General features: G+C 40.8%; 1 protein-coding gene across 1 annotated transcript in view; it reads right to left on the reverse strand.

The window, feature by feature from the left end:
* The window catches only part of DCTD (dCMP deaminase), a 32959-nt gene extending 20061 nt beyond the window's left edge, over positions 1-12898 (reverse strand). Inside the window, exons 1-3 of the mRNA XM_054990129.1 lie at positions 12800-12898; positions 4440-4551; positions 3022-3157 (exon numbers count right to left, since the gene is read on the reverse strand). Of these exons, the coding sequence (XP_054846104.1) occupies positions 3022-3157; positions 4440-4551; positions 12800-12840 (289 nt within the window). The 5' untranslated portion in view covers positions 12841-12898. The remainder of the gene's footprint in view (positions 1-3021; positions 3158-4439; positions 4552-12799) is intronic.
* Between the last annotated feature and the right edge of the window lie 3192 nt (positions 12899-16090).

The following is a 16090-nucleotide window of genomic DNA, read 5'->3' on the forward strand; positions in this document are numbered from 1 at the left end:
GAAAACAATAAGTCATCAAGCCACAAACATTTGCATAACAGAACTAAAACTTGCTCTGTTAAACTCAGATTGAAAGCAAAAGTATGCTACAACAATTTAACTGTTCAGGCCTTCAAAACTGACCTTTTCAGATATCCAAAGCAAAGAGACGCAAACTGGATGGAATTCTGGTAAAATCCAGAAGATCTGATTATTGTCTCAAAGACATCTGAAACGTTCAGGTTGTTTGTTTGTATAAATAAACAGCTATTTGACTTGGTGGAGGTAGAACTGGGCCAAAATGGAGTTGAATAACTGTGGCTTGTTTTGCTATGGAGATTCTAACGTAAAGGCCTGAAAAATGCAAAGCCCTGTCTACAATATACTTCATGGAGAACAAGACAGAAGCCTAATATGACAGCCAGTTGTCGGACTACGATTTAGGAGACCCAGGTTCAAATCCCTGCTCTGCCATGAAAGCTCACTGGGTGACCTTGGGCCAGTCACACTGTCTCAGCCTAACCTACCTCACAGGATGTTGCGAGGATAAAATGGAGGAGAGGAAAATGATGTGGGCCACTTTGGGTCCCCACTGGGGAGAATGGCAAAGTATAAATGAATAATTATTATGCAAGCTACAATAGACAGCTTACGATTAGTTGCATGATGCATTCGATAACTTGCCATATATTCACACAAAGAATAGTTGCTTTTGCATGAAAAGTTGGTTTGTCATTAGTAGAACAGGAAACAAAATTGGAAAGGAAATATAATCCCTGAAATATTTACTCTTAGTCAACTTTCAGAGCAACCAATAGGGCTTTTCTGCCATGGAATTGTATTTTATTTGAATCACTTCTAATCCACCTTATCTCTTCTGACTCAATTACATAGCTAGGATCTATGCCACACTAGCAGTAGTTCTACATTCTTTCTGCATGCTTAGAGAAGGCTTGTCCTCAAAACTAGAGAAGAAATATTTCCAAATTTGTCTGTGCTTGGCAAAATAGGCTATAATTGCCTCTGTTAACTGATGAGTATACAGCGGTGCATCTAAAGGTACCTCTAGGAACATCTCTAGTAGCACTACCTATGTTAACCAAGAAGAATGAACAAATACACAATTTGGCAACTGAGTGAGTTCAGGAGGAATACAGTGGAGAAAGCAGAAGTGAGCACCAACAAAACTAGGTAAATCTGATTTTTTTTAAACTGAATCTGAAGAAAAATTTGGAATTCTTTGACTCCTGAATTGATTCTCTAGTTTAGTTCAGCTATTTCTGAAAATTTTGGTAATATTTAGCCATTATTTCCTATGGGGAATTCACTCTGGGGGCTATCCAGTGAGCTGTGAGGGTGGTCATTTTCCAACCAAATTTCACAAAATTTGGAAGGAATCTACTCCTGATTGTCCTCTAAAGACCTCTCAAGTTTCATGAAGATTGGACCCCGGAGTGCAATTTTATGGGCCCACAAAGGAGACCCCACCCACTCTCCATTATTCCCTATGGGGAAAAGTTTCAGGAGGGTATCTGGGGGGCATTCTTCAAACAAACTTCTCAAAATTTGTAGGGGACCTACTCCTGTATGTCCTATAAAAACACCCAAAGTTTCAGGAGGATTGAACCCCAGGGGCCAATTCTATGAGCTCCTGCACAAGGCATTCCCAGCCACTCCATTATTTCCTATGGGGGAAAAGTTAAAGCTGACTCCCACTGCAGAAATACACTGCGGCAAGGTTGCTATGGCCAAGGCACACTCCCAAATGCAAGCTGAGCTCATCCCAAAGAAAACCCAACAGAACCAAACTGAATTAAGGGAATGGAATCCCCCCAGAACCAAAGTGAAGTAAGGGGACCGACATCACACCAGAGAATCACATCCATTCCATCCAAACCAAAGTGAAGCAAGGGACACTGTTGCAATTTAACCCAATGTAAGCAAACTGAAACTAGGGAATGCCTTATGCTTGTGGCTGGGTATTGTTTGATTCTGTTCTGTGGTGTTCCCCCACAGCCTGGCTGCTGTGAATGACACTGGTTCCATTAGGCTAAGTTGCAACAACATTGCTTGCTTCAGTTTGCTTTGGGTAGAATGGATGTTATTCTCTGGTGTGTTGTTGGTCCCCTTGCTTCACTTTGGCTCTTGGGGGAATTCTATTCCCTTGCTTCAGTTTGGTTCACCATTATTTTCCTCCTTTCTAAAACAAGAATCTCACATCAGTGAACAAGTCCATATTTTTATATTTAGCATTTATAAATATATAGCATTCTTGAGTGACAAGCTATGTTTCATAGTCATTTCACACATTATGCATAAGCAAACTCAAATTTGTCTTCAAGCCTCTAAGAACCTTCTCTCCCAGCTCATCCCATTCCACTTCCTCTCTCATGGTTCCACGACCCACCTGTAGGGCAGCTATGACTCACTGTGGGGTACCAACCCACAGCTGAAGAACCACTGTAGAATGGTGTTTATTGTAGAACTAAAATAAACAAAATCAAAGGCTAGAATCTTAAAGTTTATGAGAAAATGTTTTATAAATAAATCAAGGATATTGTTTAATTATAACAAACAGCAAATCTGATTTAGTGACACAAAGAGATCTCCTTAGAGATCAACATATTTACTGTGACAATCTTTCATAAACTAGAATTAGTTTAATCTAATTTATATATTTATTTTACTTCATTTATATGCTACCTTTCTCCCCAATGGGGACTTAAAGCAGCTTACATCATTCTCCTCTCCTTCATTTTTTGCATCAAGTCCGGCGGATAAAATAAACACACCAGCCTAGCGGAAGAAAATGTGAACATTGGTGCAAAAGGCAAAATTAAAGTTCAGCCACAGTTCTAGGTTTTTCCTTAAAATAATATTCTTGATTGGCTTATAAAACTTTCCCCATAATATTTAAGATCCCTAGCCTTCAATTTTATTTTTGAATCAATGAATCTATCTGATGATGTAATACAGTAAAACAGCTTGTGATTGTACGTAAATATGTGATTTAGTGAGTTATGTTCATGACATATTCTTTACCATAGGGATATTTCGTGTCAAGTTTATTATCTGCTGTTCTCGACCAAGGTAACAAGTCATCACTGCATCCATTGGGCATGCCATTGTATCCAATCCCAACTATCTTGTTTTCTGAATTCACAATGCAAGCGCCAACCTACAATAAAACAGAGTTGCCTTTGAGTCTTGAAAGTTAGCTTACAATTGTAAGAGCTAGGTCACAACATGAGCCATATAAAACTAAAGTTATATATATAAGTTTGGTAGCGGAGAATGCCCTCAAGGCATAGCAGACTTATGGTGACCCCTGGTGGGGTTTTCATGGCTAGAGACTAACATAGGTGGTTTGCCATTGCCTGCCTCTGCAACCCTGGTCTTCACCGGAGGTCTGCCGTCCAATTACTAACCAAGGCCAACCCTGCTTAGCTCCTGATATCTGATGAGATCAGGCTCATTTGGGCTATTCAGGTCAGGACATATATCAGCTTAAGTTCAGTTAAATGATGAATCTTCATTCAGTGTTCATAAAAATGTTTAAAAAATTCCAATCACAAGCCTTTTGTGGGAAAATATAAGATTAAAATCCTTCTTTTAATGCTGTCTTACTCGGTGAATGTCTGAGAAACCATTTGTCTATATTACACATTAGTTGCGTACAAAGGAGGAACCAGCTCCAGTTTGTGACTGAACTCTTCAACATCTACAATGAAAATATCTAAGCTTTGATGTAAGTTTCTCTAGAAACGATGATTGCCAAGTCCAACAAGTATTATTCTGAAGAGGGCAAAAGTTGCCAGCGTATTATTTGATATACAGGAATAAAAGCAAAAAATAATGAGGTAAGCTTTGCAGTAAACAAACAAACAAAGCATGGCTGGCTCATACTGGAATTACAAATATCCTGGCTTCTTTGCCAGTTATTCCCATCAGCTGTATTAAACTATATATTGAGACCAATTAGACTTATAGGGAAAGAATCACAGAGCTTCCTTGTAGTGCCAGATAATAATAATAACAGTGTGCTTACATATTGTTCTTCTGGACAGATTAGTGCCACACTCAGAACAGTGTTATTATCCCCACAATACAGCTGGGGAGCTGGGGCTGAGAGGAGTGGCTTGCCCAAGGCCACCCGCAGAGTTCATGGCAGTAGTGGGAGTCAAGCTAGCTGAGTGCTGATTTGGAGTCCAGCCACTTAACCACTATGCTACAGCAGCATAGTAAAGATCAGAATAAGCTCCCCAAGGAGCTTCAAGTTCCTTGGGGACAACTTCAAGGCAACTTCAAGTTGCCACCGCATAAAACACTTAAAGCCACATTTCCGAGCTGTATTTTGGGACAGCCCAATGAGTACATTTCATTTAACGAGGAATGACTTATTGCTGTATTATTTTTTGATAGACAGTACAACATAACATGCCTGGATGCCCAATTCTTACCTGTGAACTTGGATCTTTGCTTCTTTGTGCTGACAAGAAAGCTACAGCCATAAAATATTCAGGCCACTCCAAATAGTCATCACGTTTTTTACAGGGCTTTTCACAGCTGTACCTATGTGGTTTAAAAAAAGAAGAAGACAGTAATGGTTTCATGAACTTCTTTTTGTATTTTTTAAAATATATATTAGGTGTACTTTGACCCTTGTGTTTGAATCTCTGAAAATGTCAATTACTGTTATGTAAAATTCCAGAGTAGCATCAGAGTTTAATTAGAACTAAGAGAGCAGCGTCTGACCCTGAAGGTTAGAGATTCAAATCAAGAATGTAACAGTGGAGAATATCAGTGTTTTGTATGTGCCCTGAGCTTTGTGAGCAACACTTCTTGTCAAACCAAAAAGGCCAAAAGGAGACTGAATTATCTCATTTAAAGATGCAATTTGCAGCCTCTAAGCAGCACAATACCAACTATTATCCACCCCTCAACATTGCCTTCTTAGGAAAAATGTGCAAAAGGTTACATTCCCTGGTCCAACATTGCTGACATTAAGTTACTGGAGCAAAGATACCTCTTAGGCCAGCTGCAAGCATCTGGCACAGTTTCATTTGTTATAACTAAAAGATCATCAGAATATAAAACATCCTTTGTGGAACACTTCTTGAGGTGTCACTAACTCTTTCCAGATGACCTCCTCTTGCTTAACTGACAGTCTGAAAATAGCATACTTGTATACTACGCTCCCTACACACCCTGAAGCTCTATCAAATATATTTTTGAAACATGAACATATGCAGAACTTGCTTATAATCATCCTACCTTTGTGTCTGATACACAATTAATCTCCTTCATACAATTTCACTCTCCAATGTAGTATCTATTAAGCAGGCTTTCCATACAGCAAGATATCTGTAATGATTTCAAGTAAATGTGTGCATGTGTCTTTAAATGCTTGGTGTGAGATAGGTGGAGAGTGGGAGTGAAAGAGAGGGATGAGTGAGCGATATGATTGGTTGATGACTGAGAGTGTGGGTGGAGTGAATGCAGTTTTAGACTGAGAGTGGAGAGCAAGAGTTTCAGTCAGAAGAAAGCAGGCTAGCTGTGTGCAGCCTGAGTGTGGTGAAAAATTTATGAAATATAACCTGTATAGAAACCTAAACTGAGCATGTTTGTGAAAGAACGCTCAGTCAGGGAAAGAGCCCAGCTGTGTGCTGCCTGAGCAGGTTTAATATTTCTGTGAATAAGAGTCAGAAGAAAGCAGAATAGCTGTGTGCTGCCTGAGTAACTTTAAGCACGTCTGTGAGGGAAATATTGAGTCAGAGTAAGCAGGCAAGCTGTGTGCAGCCTGAGGAGTTTTAAGCATTTCTGCGAGAGAAATATAGAGTCTAGAGAAGAGAGGCGAGCTGTGTGCTGCCTGAGTAACTTTAAGCACATCTGTGAGAAATATTGAGTCAGAGAAAGAGGCTGTGTGTGAAGCCTTAGAAGAGATCTGTGTGAATGAGTTTAAATGAAGTAACTTTAAGAACCAAGAACTACTTTTATGAAACCGATACGCTTCTTGAAAAATAAAAGTTTATTTTGTTTTGTTATATCCCAGAGTAGCTGTCATTGCTATATCCCATTCTTAACCTCAGGGCCACATAGAACCATGAAGGAGCCTGACGCTTAGGCACGTTACAAAAGGGAAAACTTAAATAAAATATCTTGGAATATAATATTCCTAGTGGCAGCAAACTACCCAGAGGGTGTAAGGGAAAGATAAAAGGCAAAATCTACCCTAGAGAAAGTAAGGGTCATAACAATATCGTTTCCTGTTCTTCAGACAGGGATCTCCCACATTATGAATTTTAAGAGACAAAGTGTATCTTCCAATTCAGAGTCTCTTTAAAGGTTACCCCTGGATATTTAAAGGAGCTGCATTGTTGGATTGGGTTACCAAGGATGCTCCAGCGGGAGATTTTTGGCTTTCTCCTGAAAACCATTACTTTTGTCTTTGTGTAGTTGACATTGACAGCTTCTTCGTTACAATAATGGCCTAACTGATCTAAGAGTCTCCTCAAGCCGATCTTGGTCAGGTAGGTTAGGACCATGTCATCTGCATAAAGGAGAAATGAAATCTTCTGTTGTCCCATAGAAGGTGGCATAAATTGGGGACCTGACAGAGTCTCATTGATATCATTAATATACAGGTTAAATAGTAGAGGGGCCAGCACACAACCCTGTTTCACACCTCTACTAATAGGGATTCTGTTAGTTAATGATCCAGAGGTTCCCACCCTAATTTGAGCAAAGGTATCTTTGTGAAGCTCACGGAGCAGAAACAGCAGTCACTTATCGATGTTTAGTTTGGCTAGCTTGGACCATAAGCGGGACCTATTAATTGAATCGAATGCGGTAGCCAAATCAACAAACGCTATATAAAGTGCCTTTGTTGGCCCATTTATTCCAGAGTAAGCCAGTTGGTAAAGCGTTTGACAGTGGTCTATAGTTCCAAGACCCTTCCAAAATCCTGCTTGTGTGGGATGAATTATTTTTTCGGTGGTCACCCAATCTTCCAATTTTGTCAGCAGATATTTGCTATACAATTTTGCGAGACAAAGTGAAATTACGCTTTTTGAAATGACCTGCAAGGTTCATGTACAGAAATGGGGCTTGTACTCTTATTTTTCTTCTTCAGATGTACAAACTAACCTTGAAGCATTTTTCTCAAGACTATTAAAGAGAGGCTCGCTAGGATTAAACCTTCTGGGTTTTCATTCTTTCAGCCACGGTACAACCTGAAGGACAGAGAATTTCTAAGTAGATGCACCAATATTGTGGCTGTGGCATGCTGAGAAGAAGAAAAAATCTTAGGCTCTAAGAAGCTGTTTCATATTTGGAAGTGCTGGACATGACTAAAATATTCCCTTTCTCTGTAACTACACCAGTACTGTTCTTCTTCGTGATGTTACTTTCTCACTGACTGACATTCCGTCAGCCATGAAAACTTCCAAGAGAAAACATACAAGATGACTTGTGAAGAATAAGAAAACCACTTTTCTTTCCAGCTCTTCTTTTCCTAAGGGAGCCCACCTGAAGGACAATCATTACTTTAGCCCAAACTAAGATATAAGAGGTGTATTGTGTATAAATTGCATTTAGCTAAGACACCAGTCAAGACAAGGCAATTTGTTCATTACATCATGACAGAGGGTCAGTTTAAAGGCTCAAGTGAGCCTAGGCTTGAAATTAAACCATTTCAGCTCTTGCTGAAATACAAGGAACAACAGCATTTTTTCTAAAGACCTCTGATGACTTATTTCCTCAAAGTATGACTTTCAGCAGTTGCCGAGTTCCAGGACTCTGCATGAGTCCCAGGATCCTCACAACAATTTTCCACAGAATTAAGCCTGCCATACAGTTGAGCCAGAAGTCACAAGGATTTTTGGCACAGCAAATTTTCTAGTTGTCCTTCCCAAATTAAGAATATTGCAGAAATGAAATTTTAGGTGGCCAAGATTACTAAATCTACCACTATAGTGCCTTTTCCAGAAAAAAATATCAAAGAGAATACTATCTGCAAACATGGTGGAACTGGAAATATTTGAGAATGTGGCGGCAAGATCTCCTTGACATCTCCAAATTTAACGTCACATTATGCAGGGTCACAGCTACATGGAGAGAGGCTATGCAAGTTGTATGTACACAGACTCTTTTCAGATGTTAGAAGGGGCAAAAGGCACTATCTCACTCTCCCTCCATGCATACATTTCTAACACATTAAAAGATCTAAAGAAACAAATCTCTTGCATATGTTTGTCTATGGATCAAATACACAGCCAGATAAGAAGGCATGCCTTCCACCTCAATTCAATGGGTTTAGATTAGAGTAACTCTGCTTATGATTTCACTCTTAGTCATCTAGTAAAATATAAAATCAATCATGCATATAGTTTTATTACATTTTTAAAAGAACTTTGCTGAAGAATGTGGAAAAGTCAGTATCTCTAAAACAGAGTACTACAAAATTATCCCTTCAAGACCAGCATAAAACCAAGTTTTTGAAGTTGTACATTTACAAAAAGAAATAGTAAAAGTCTACCAGAATGAGCTGCGTAACATGATGCTAATAAGACCAACATTAGGAGAGAGTTAGAACAGTGTAGTGGTTGGACTAGACTCAGGGAGACGTGAGATCTTTCCACATCTGCCATGAAATTTCTGGCTGATCTTGGGTGAAATGAAGAAAGAACAGCAAAGGAAAGAATTCTTTAATTATAAAGTAACCCCTACACGTTTTGCATCTGCTTTGTCAGGGGGAACTTCAAAATTCCTTTTAGTATCTAACCTGGATATGATTAGTAGACCCACTGCACTGTCTACACCTTATAGCTCGTTACAGCCTTTTTTGGATCTTGTAGTTGACACCTTTTAATTGCTAGTTGTTTTGTAATAACAACAACATTCGATTTATATACTGCCCTTCAGGACAGCTTAACAACCACTCAGAGTGGTTTTATTAATCTATTTTTGTTTAATGTGTTTTAAAAGGTTTTAACTTTGTATTGTCTAGTATTATTGAGACCCACCTTGAGCCTGCTTGTGGGGAGGGCAAGATATAAATGGAATAAAATATATAAATTAAATAAATAAATATCCCGTATGAGCACTTATTACAGAGTGATCTGGGGCCATCCATTCACACTCGGTCTAACCTATCTCAGTCTGGTTCTGACAATAAAATGGAGGCAAGGATAACCATGCACATCCCCCTGAGTTTATTAAAGGAGAAGTCAGATAAAATGCACTAAAACAAAGAGATAATGGCCATCTTTTCATGGAGGAGTTTTATGGCTTACTTTTAAGAGGGAAGCTATAACTCAGTGGCAGCAAAATACTTTCCCCATCAACATCCAATCCTATGTCCAGTGCTTAGTAATTCAAACCAAAATATCTCCACTGGACCTAGGAAAGACTTCTGCCCACCATCTGAAAAGCCACTATATCTTAGGTTTGGCAAAAGTTCACTTTATGGAACATTGGCTTTACTCATTACCAGGCTTCTCTGATCAGATCATATAAATGTTGCCTTGTTAATAAGACTTTCACAAAATCTCACGTCCAGTCAGAATGCGTTGCAAACTATACCTGAATTTGTCATTTTAGACTCATAACCAGGCTAAATATTAATAGCTGTCTCTCACTAGTAGTTTGTCATATTATTCAGCTCAGAGATTCAGATATATTAAGGCTTTGGCAATATTCCACCTACCAAAGATCCACATTCATCACCTTGGCTAGATCTCTTTGGACATTAACCTTCCTTCATCACTACTGAAGTCTCTCACTATTCAAGGGCATCAGCTGCTTCCTTTTCTTTAAATAGATTGGTCTCCTTTTTCCTTTTATAATCAAGATGAAATACTTGCATAAAAAAGCCTTTTTATCTAAATCGGATTTTTTATTTAAAAAAATGAATGCTATCCCCTGGATAGAATATTGATTGTAATCAAAACCTTTATAGAAGATAATATTGTTTAGTTGTATGAATTTGCAGTCTTTCCCCAGTTTTCAGTCTCTCATGAATACCCTCAGAGTAATTTTTCTGTAAAACACAAATAAAGCAAGCTTATGTAGAGTTATTCCAATCTAAGCCTCTATCTCTGTATGGAAAACACCACAGCGAAGTTATACTTAAAGGTATTCTTGGAAACAGCTGCGTGATATATTTTTAAACGACCCAACATTGGCAGGTCCCTAATTTTGCAGATGCATTATACAGTCTACAGTCTTGTAACAATGCCCTATAGACTTGTGTTATAATCATGCAGCATGGAATTCAGACAGGCATCAAGGAGCACAGTATTGTCATGAGTAATAATTTCATGCGATGCACCAAGACCACCTGATGGGTTTCTGTGCCTTACACCTTATTCTGCAACAAACACCAATTTTCAAAGCATCATCAGGGTAACAGAGATGGGGGAGGGTTACATCAAGAAAATGGATCCCACTAATTTTAAAAGAAAACAAGAGATGTGAGATCCAATAAATCTAGTCTTAATATTCAAAATATCCCATTCTGATTCTTGAGACAGGGAATCCCTCAGGTTTCTTTTACTTTCTCCTTTCCTCCGTCATGCATCTTCAGTGGTATTATTTATTGCCCATCACTTTGCTCATGCATCTAACATGAACTGCCCATCCCCCTCAGCTCCTGTTCACCTTTACTCCCAATCTTTTCCCCCTTCTAAATCTCTCTGCTGCCAGCTACAGCATTTGCCTCATCCCTTCATAGAATCCCTCTGAATCCTTTATTTATAATATTTAGATGCAACCGGTCCTACAATGATGCCAGATGCTGATGCATTATCCTTCTCGCTTAGAGAAAAAAAGGAAACACTTTCTCTGCCAAAACTGATTAAAGGGGTTAAAAAAGGTAAAGGTAGTCTCCTGTGCAGGCACCGAGTCATTACTGACCCATGGGGGGATTTTTCTGAACCAATCCCTGCATGGAATTTTACTCTGTATAATCCATTATTTGCCTAGACTTCTTTGCTATACTTTTTCTGAGCAATCCTAAGAAGATCTATTCAGAAGTAAATTCCATGATATTCAGTGAAGATTACTCCTGGGAAAGTGTCCTGAGGATTACAACCTTTGTAATGCAAACTATGTCCCAGAGTCATGCAGAACCACACCACTAAAAAGAATGGGCAGAAAATAATGAGAGCAGTATCTATCTAGCTGCATACCCTTTTATTCTAGATTAACTGGTTCAGAATATCTTCCTGAGGATCTAGGAAACGTACAGTGCCATCCCAAACCGGTCTACTCAGAAGCCTACTCAAGTGTAATCAGTGGCACTTGCTCCCAGGAAAGAGTTCTTAGGATTACACTGCCAGATTCAAAGGCCCACTCTGCCATAGAAGCTCACTGGGTGACCCTGGCCCAGTCACACACCTGAAGTCTAACCTACACCTCAGGGCTGTTGTTGCGAGAATAAAATGCAGCAAAGATTGTTGATGTGAGGAGAAAAGCAATGTATAACTCCCTGAATGGCTTAGCGATTCGAAGTATAAAATTCAGGTAAGGATTCTATGAAACAGACATTTTTATTAGAAAAATTTAAGAACAATTGATAAAAAGAGAATATATATATATATATATATATATATATATATATATATATATATATATATATATATATATATATATATATATATATATATATATATATAGCTAGAAAGCAAAAGAAATTAGGAATAAGTACCACTTTTCTCTATGAAAAGATATATAAGTGTTACTTATCATACCCCAGCTCCAAAGTTACCCTTACATCAATATTGTATCTTGACTCTAGATTTACCTTATTTTTTTTCCTTTCTATCTAAACATTTTCTTTTCCACCTTCTCATCTTCAAAGCACAATTCATCAATTCATTTCTGTTTCTCACAAAAAGTCTATAAGGGGGTTTCCAGGTAACAATATATCTAATGGCCTTTCCCGAAACAAGGACGCAAATTTGGCCATTTCTGCATATTCCATCACCTTCTCCAGCCATTCTTCTGTGGTAGGTAATAGTGTTTTCCATTTCGAAAAATGGAAATTCAGGTAGTGATTCTAGAATCACCAATCCTCCTAAGGGAAACAAGTATTTGAAGATGGCGGGGGGCCTACTCTTGACAGAAAGAAGGACTTAAGTCTTATATGTATGAAGAACAGAGGTGGGTTAAAAAAAAAGAATGTTTATCCTTTGCATTTTGTGGAAACAATTTTTGGAAAGACTTTTGGGCTTTAGTGCTGCATAAAGTTAGGCCATTGAAATCCCACTGAAAACAACAGAATTTAAGCAGCCTTTTGTAGACAGGGTTACCAATTCCTGCCTGGAAAATTCCTGGAGATTTGAGAGTGGTGCTTGGGGAGGGCAGCATTTGGGGAAATGGCAGGAGCTCATTTGAGATGTGATGCTGTAGAGTCCACCCTCCAAATTTCCCTCCAGGAAACCCTTTTTTTAAAAAAAATATATTGCTTTCTTAGTTAAGCTCCTTTAAAACTCTTTATAAATCACTCAGCTTCGGTTACTTTTGGAGTAATTTAGAAGGGGAGGGGATTTAAAATACATCTCCAGAGCTGGGCGAGGGAGTTCCAAGCCCCCACTCTAGATAAGGTAATACTGCAGTCCTAAGCAGAGTTACTCCAGTCTAAGCCCATTGAAATCAATGGGCTCTGACTGGCGTAACTCTGCTTGGGTTTGCGCTGCGGGCGGTTTCCACGCCGCCTCAGGAAGGGGGAAACGAGCACATGTACAAAGCCGCGTCCAGGCAGGCCGGGGAGAGGAGGAACCCGGCGGGGCTCTTGCCCGCCCCAGCGCTGCGCCCCTACCCGTTGAGATGGCCGTTCTGCGAGGGGTTCCCGCCGTTCATCTTGCTGCAGTCCTGCCCAAACCGAAGCCCGCTTCTCGGCCGGGAGATTCCCGTTGCAATTTGGCGGCAAACCTGGAGGAGGAGGAGAAAAAGGCGGAGCCGCGAGGAATCTGCCTCAGGAAGCCCGGCGAGGCGACGGCTTTTGCAGGTCGCCTCCAACACTGCAGTCCTTCGCAGAGGGCTGTACCACAAATTCCTCTCTGTCAGTTGAAGCCAGTGGGGAGCTCTGCTTAGGACTACGCTGAAACTCTCTTCGCCCCGCTCAGGTTCCCAGAACTTAAAAACTGAAAGCAGGATTTTTTAAAAGGCATTTTTGGACTACATCTCCCGGGATGCTTTGCGCTGCCATTGCAGAACAAGGAAAAGGCGCAGAAGTTTGGGAGTTTTTAAAATATTAAAGGAGTTTTAACAGTGGCCTCCTAAATAACGCCCTTCTAAACCCAAAGGTGCTAACTCCGTTTACGATCCGGAGGAGTTAGCCGTGTTGATTTGTAGTTGCAAAATAGTAAAGAGTTCAGTAGCTCCCTTAAGAAAAATCAACTTTGTTGTAGCATAAACTTTTGATTACCACAGCTCTCTTCGGCTGATGCATCTGACAGCCGGGAAGGGTAGTTTAAAAAGAGAGCTGGTGGCAGGGCAAAGGCTTTACTATACACTGGAGCTATGTGAAGGGGCTGTGAAATGCCAGAAGGCAAACTTCAGCCCATTATAACCGCTCCAGGTCCAAGCCTCGCTCTGGAAAGCAGCTCCAGCCCACTTCCATTCCTTGCTGCCCTCCGATTGCTATCCCACACCTGTTTAGATTGGAGATGTGAAACTGACAGAGCCTTGCGGGAGGCAAAGAGATTAACAAACCCGCAGAGGAGCGATCTCTGCCAGGTGATGTTAGCCAGGAAGCTTAAACTATGCTTCCTGGCTAACATCACCTCTTCCTACACTAGATGAACAAGCACTGAAGCATCTCATACAGAGAGACTCGTACATCGCTTAGGTGGATAGCCATGTTGGTCTACAGTACAGTAGCAGGATTGGAGTCCAATGGCACCTTAGAGACCAACAATATTTTCAGGTGTCTGAAGAAGGGAGCTCTGACTCTCAAAAGCTTACACTCTGAAAATCTTGTTGATCTCTAAATTGACACTGGACTTGAATCCTACTGTTCTACATGATCTAATTTCAAAGGCTGCCGCAGGGCTGCTGCTCTTGCAGTCATGCGCCAGGCCTCTTGGCCACATTTTTGCCCTGGATGATGAAAAGCCTGCTTGGTATACTCATTCGCCCCCTACCTCATGCAGCAAGTCACCATTACCACTAGACCACCTATCATGTATGCCAGCATCCATGCCATTGTTGTATTATATTCCATCCCTGTGTTCTGACTTTTATACTGAGAATGAGACATTTCTACCATTGTTGTAGGCTGCATCTTACACTGCATTTTATACTTGTAATGCCAAAATTAAATACTGTATCTTGTGCATTTTATATAAGCCTCTTGAGGGCATCTAAACTGCTAATATTAACTTCCCAAAGAGCCAGCAGGCTCTTATGCGCTTTCACTTCTGAGTGACCTTGGCTGAAGCTGCAGCTGAAATGTATCTGTTTCACAGGAGAGAAGATTCCTCTGTGTACTCTAGACTAAACTGCTTGGTTCCCATGCAACTCTTAGGTTTTTGCGCCTGAATGCAAAGGGTGGGAGAATGTCCCCTACATCAGTAGTTCCTCTGTTTGAATAATCACTTCTGTCAACTTCTACCTTTAAGTGAACACCTGAGCTGTATGGATCTCTAAATAAAGTTTCTTCAATGAATGCACTTGCCTGCTTGCTGTGAGGGACTTGGGGATCTAACTGCCAGGGATTGACACCCTAGGACTGACATCACCAGACCAGCCCTACTGGGGCTGGGAGGGGGAGGCAGATAATAAGGGAAAGGTATGTGTATGAAAGCCTTAAGTATTTATTTATATTCCATTTTGCTTCCCAATGGGGAACCAAAGCACCTTGCAGAATTTGTCCCATCTCCATTTTATCCTCACACTAATTGTGAAGCATGTTAGTCTGAGAGAGGTCACCTGTTAAACTTCCATGGCAAACTGGGGGTTTGGACTTGGATCTCCCTGTGTTCTAGCCATTCTGTTGTGTGTGTTGGAAGGAAAGCGTACAATTAATAAACATTTTCTAAATGATTAATTCCTTGTGACTTGGCATGTGTGACTGCTAAGGCTGCTGGCCTCCAGACAGGGCCTAGAGCTCTCCAGCCTACAGAGATCAGTTCCCCTGGAATAAATGGCTGCTTTGTGGATGGACTGTATGGCAAACCCCACCCTCCCCAGACTCCATCCCCACATCTCCAGGAATCTCCCAACCTGGAATTGGCAACTCTATCTAAAAGGTCCAGAGAGGCCCAGGCCTCTGATGACACACAATGTTCACAAAACCAAGGTGTAAAATGTATCAAACACCAAAAAATTAACAAGTGCCTAAATCTGAGTCGCCCTTTAAGTTTGAGGCCAAGGACAAATAGCCCTCTGCTCCCCTCCAACTGGTCCTGTTAGGGTTTAACCTTTTAAAAGCAAATTCACTACCACCCTCGAGCTACTATCTATCCTGAGAAAAACTATACAGGTATCTATGTGTGGGCTTAGTTTGTTTTGAGGGTGAGGGGGTGTCATGCCTCAGGTAGGGCGAGCCACCATATGCTGCCACCACTCTGGGATTTAGGTTCCCTTGGGAAGGCCCAGAGTACCCTCCCAACCCTTCTGACCTCCGTAGCTTGGCCAATAAACAGGCGTGAGGACCCAGCAGTGTAACAACAAAAGAGTTTATTTACAAGGCAGTCAGTTAATCAAACAACAAACGAACAAGGTGCCTTAGCAACAACAGATGGGTGAAAGTAAAATAAGCAAAAGGCCCTAGCGCGACTGAACTCACTGTCCCTCTGTCTGCCAGGCCTGTTTTCTCACTGTACCTGGATGAGGGCCTCTCCCCCTAGCAGAAACCTCCTCTGACCTGCTCCCTGGGAGAAAGAACTCAGGCTTTTCCCCCTCCCAGCCTTATATAGCACTAGCCCCTTGTGTTCTGATTGGCCAAAAAGGGTGCCAAAACAGCCCAGGGGCTCCTGAGAATTGTAGGCAGGCCTACTCCCACTGCTAACAGGCTTCTGAGGCCTTGCTAGGCCTTCCTGGCTCAGCCAGATCATGACAGGGTGTGAGGTGATTATTGAGATCTGGAAAGTACATGGAGGAGAAA

Source organism: Eublepharis macularius, chromosome 10 (assembly GCF_028583425.1).
Source record: "Eublepharis macularius isolate TG4126 chromosome 10, MPM_Emac_v1.0, whole genome shotgun sequence".
Classification (NCBI taxonomy): Eukaryota; Metazoa; Chordata; class Lepidosauria; order Squamata; family Eublepharidae; genus Eublepharis; species Eublepharis macularius.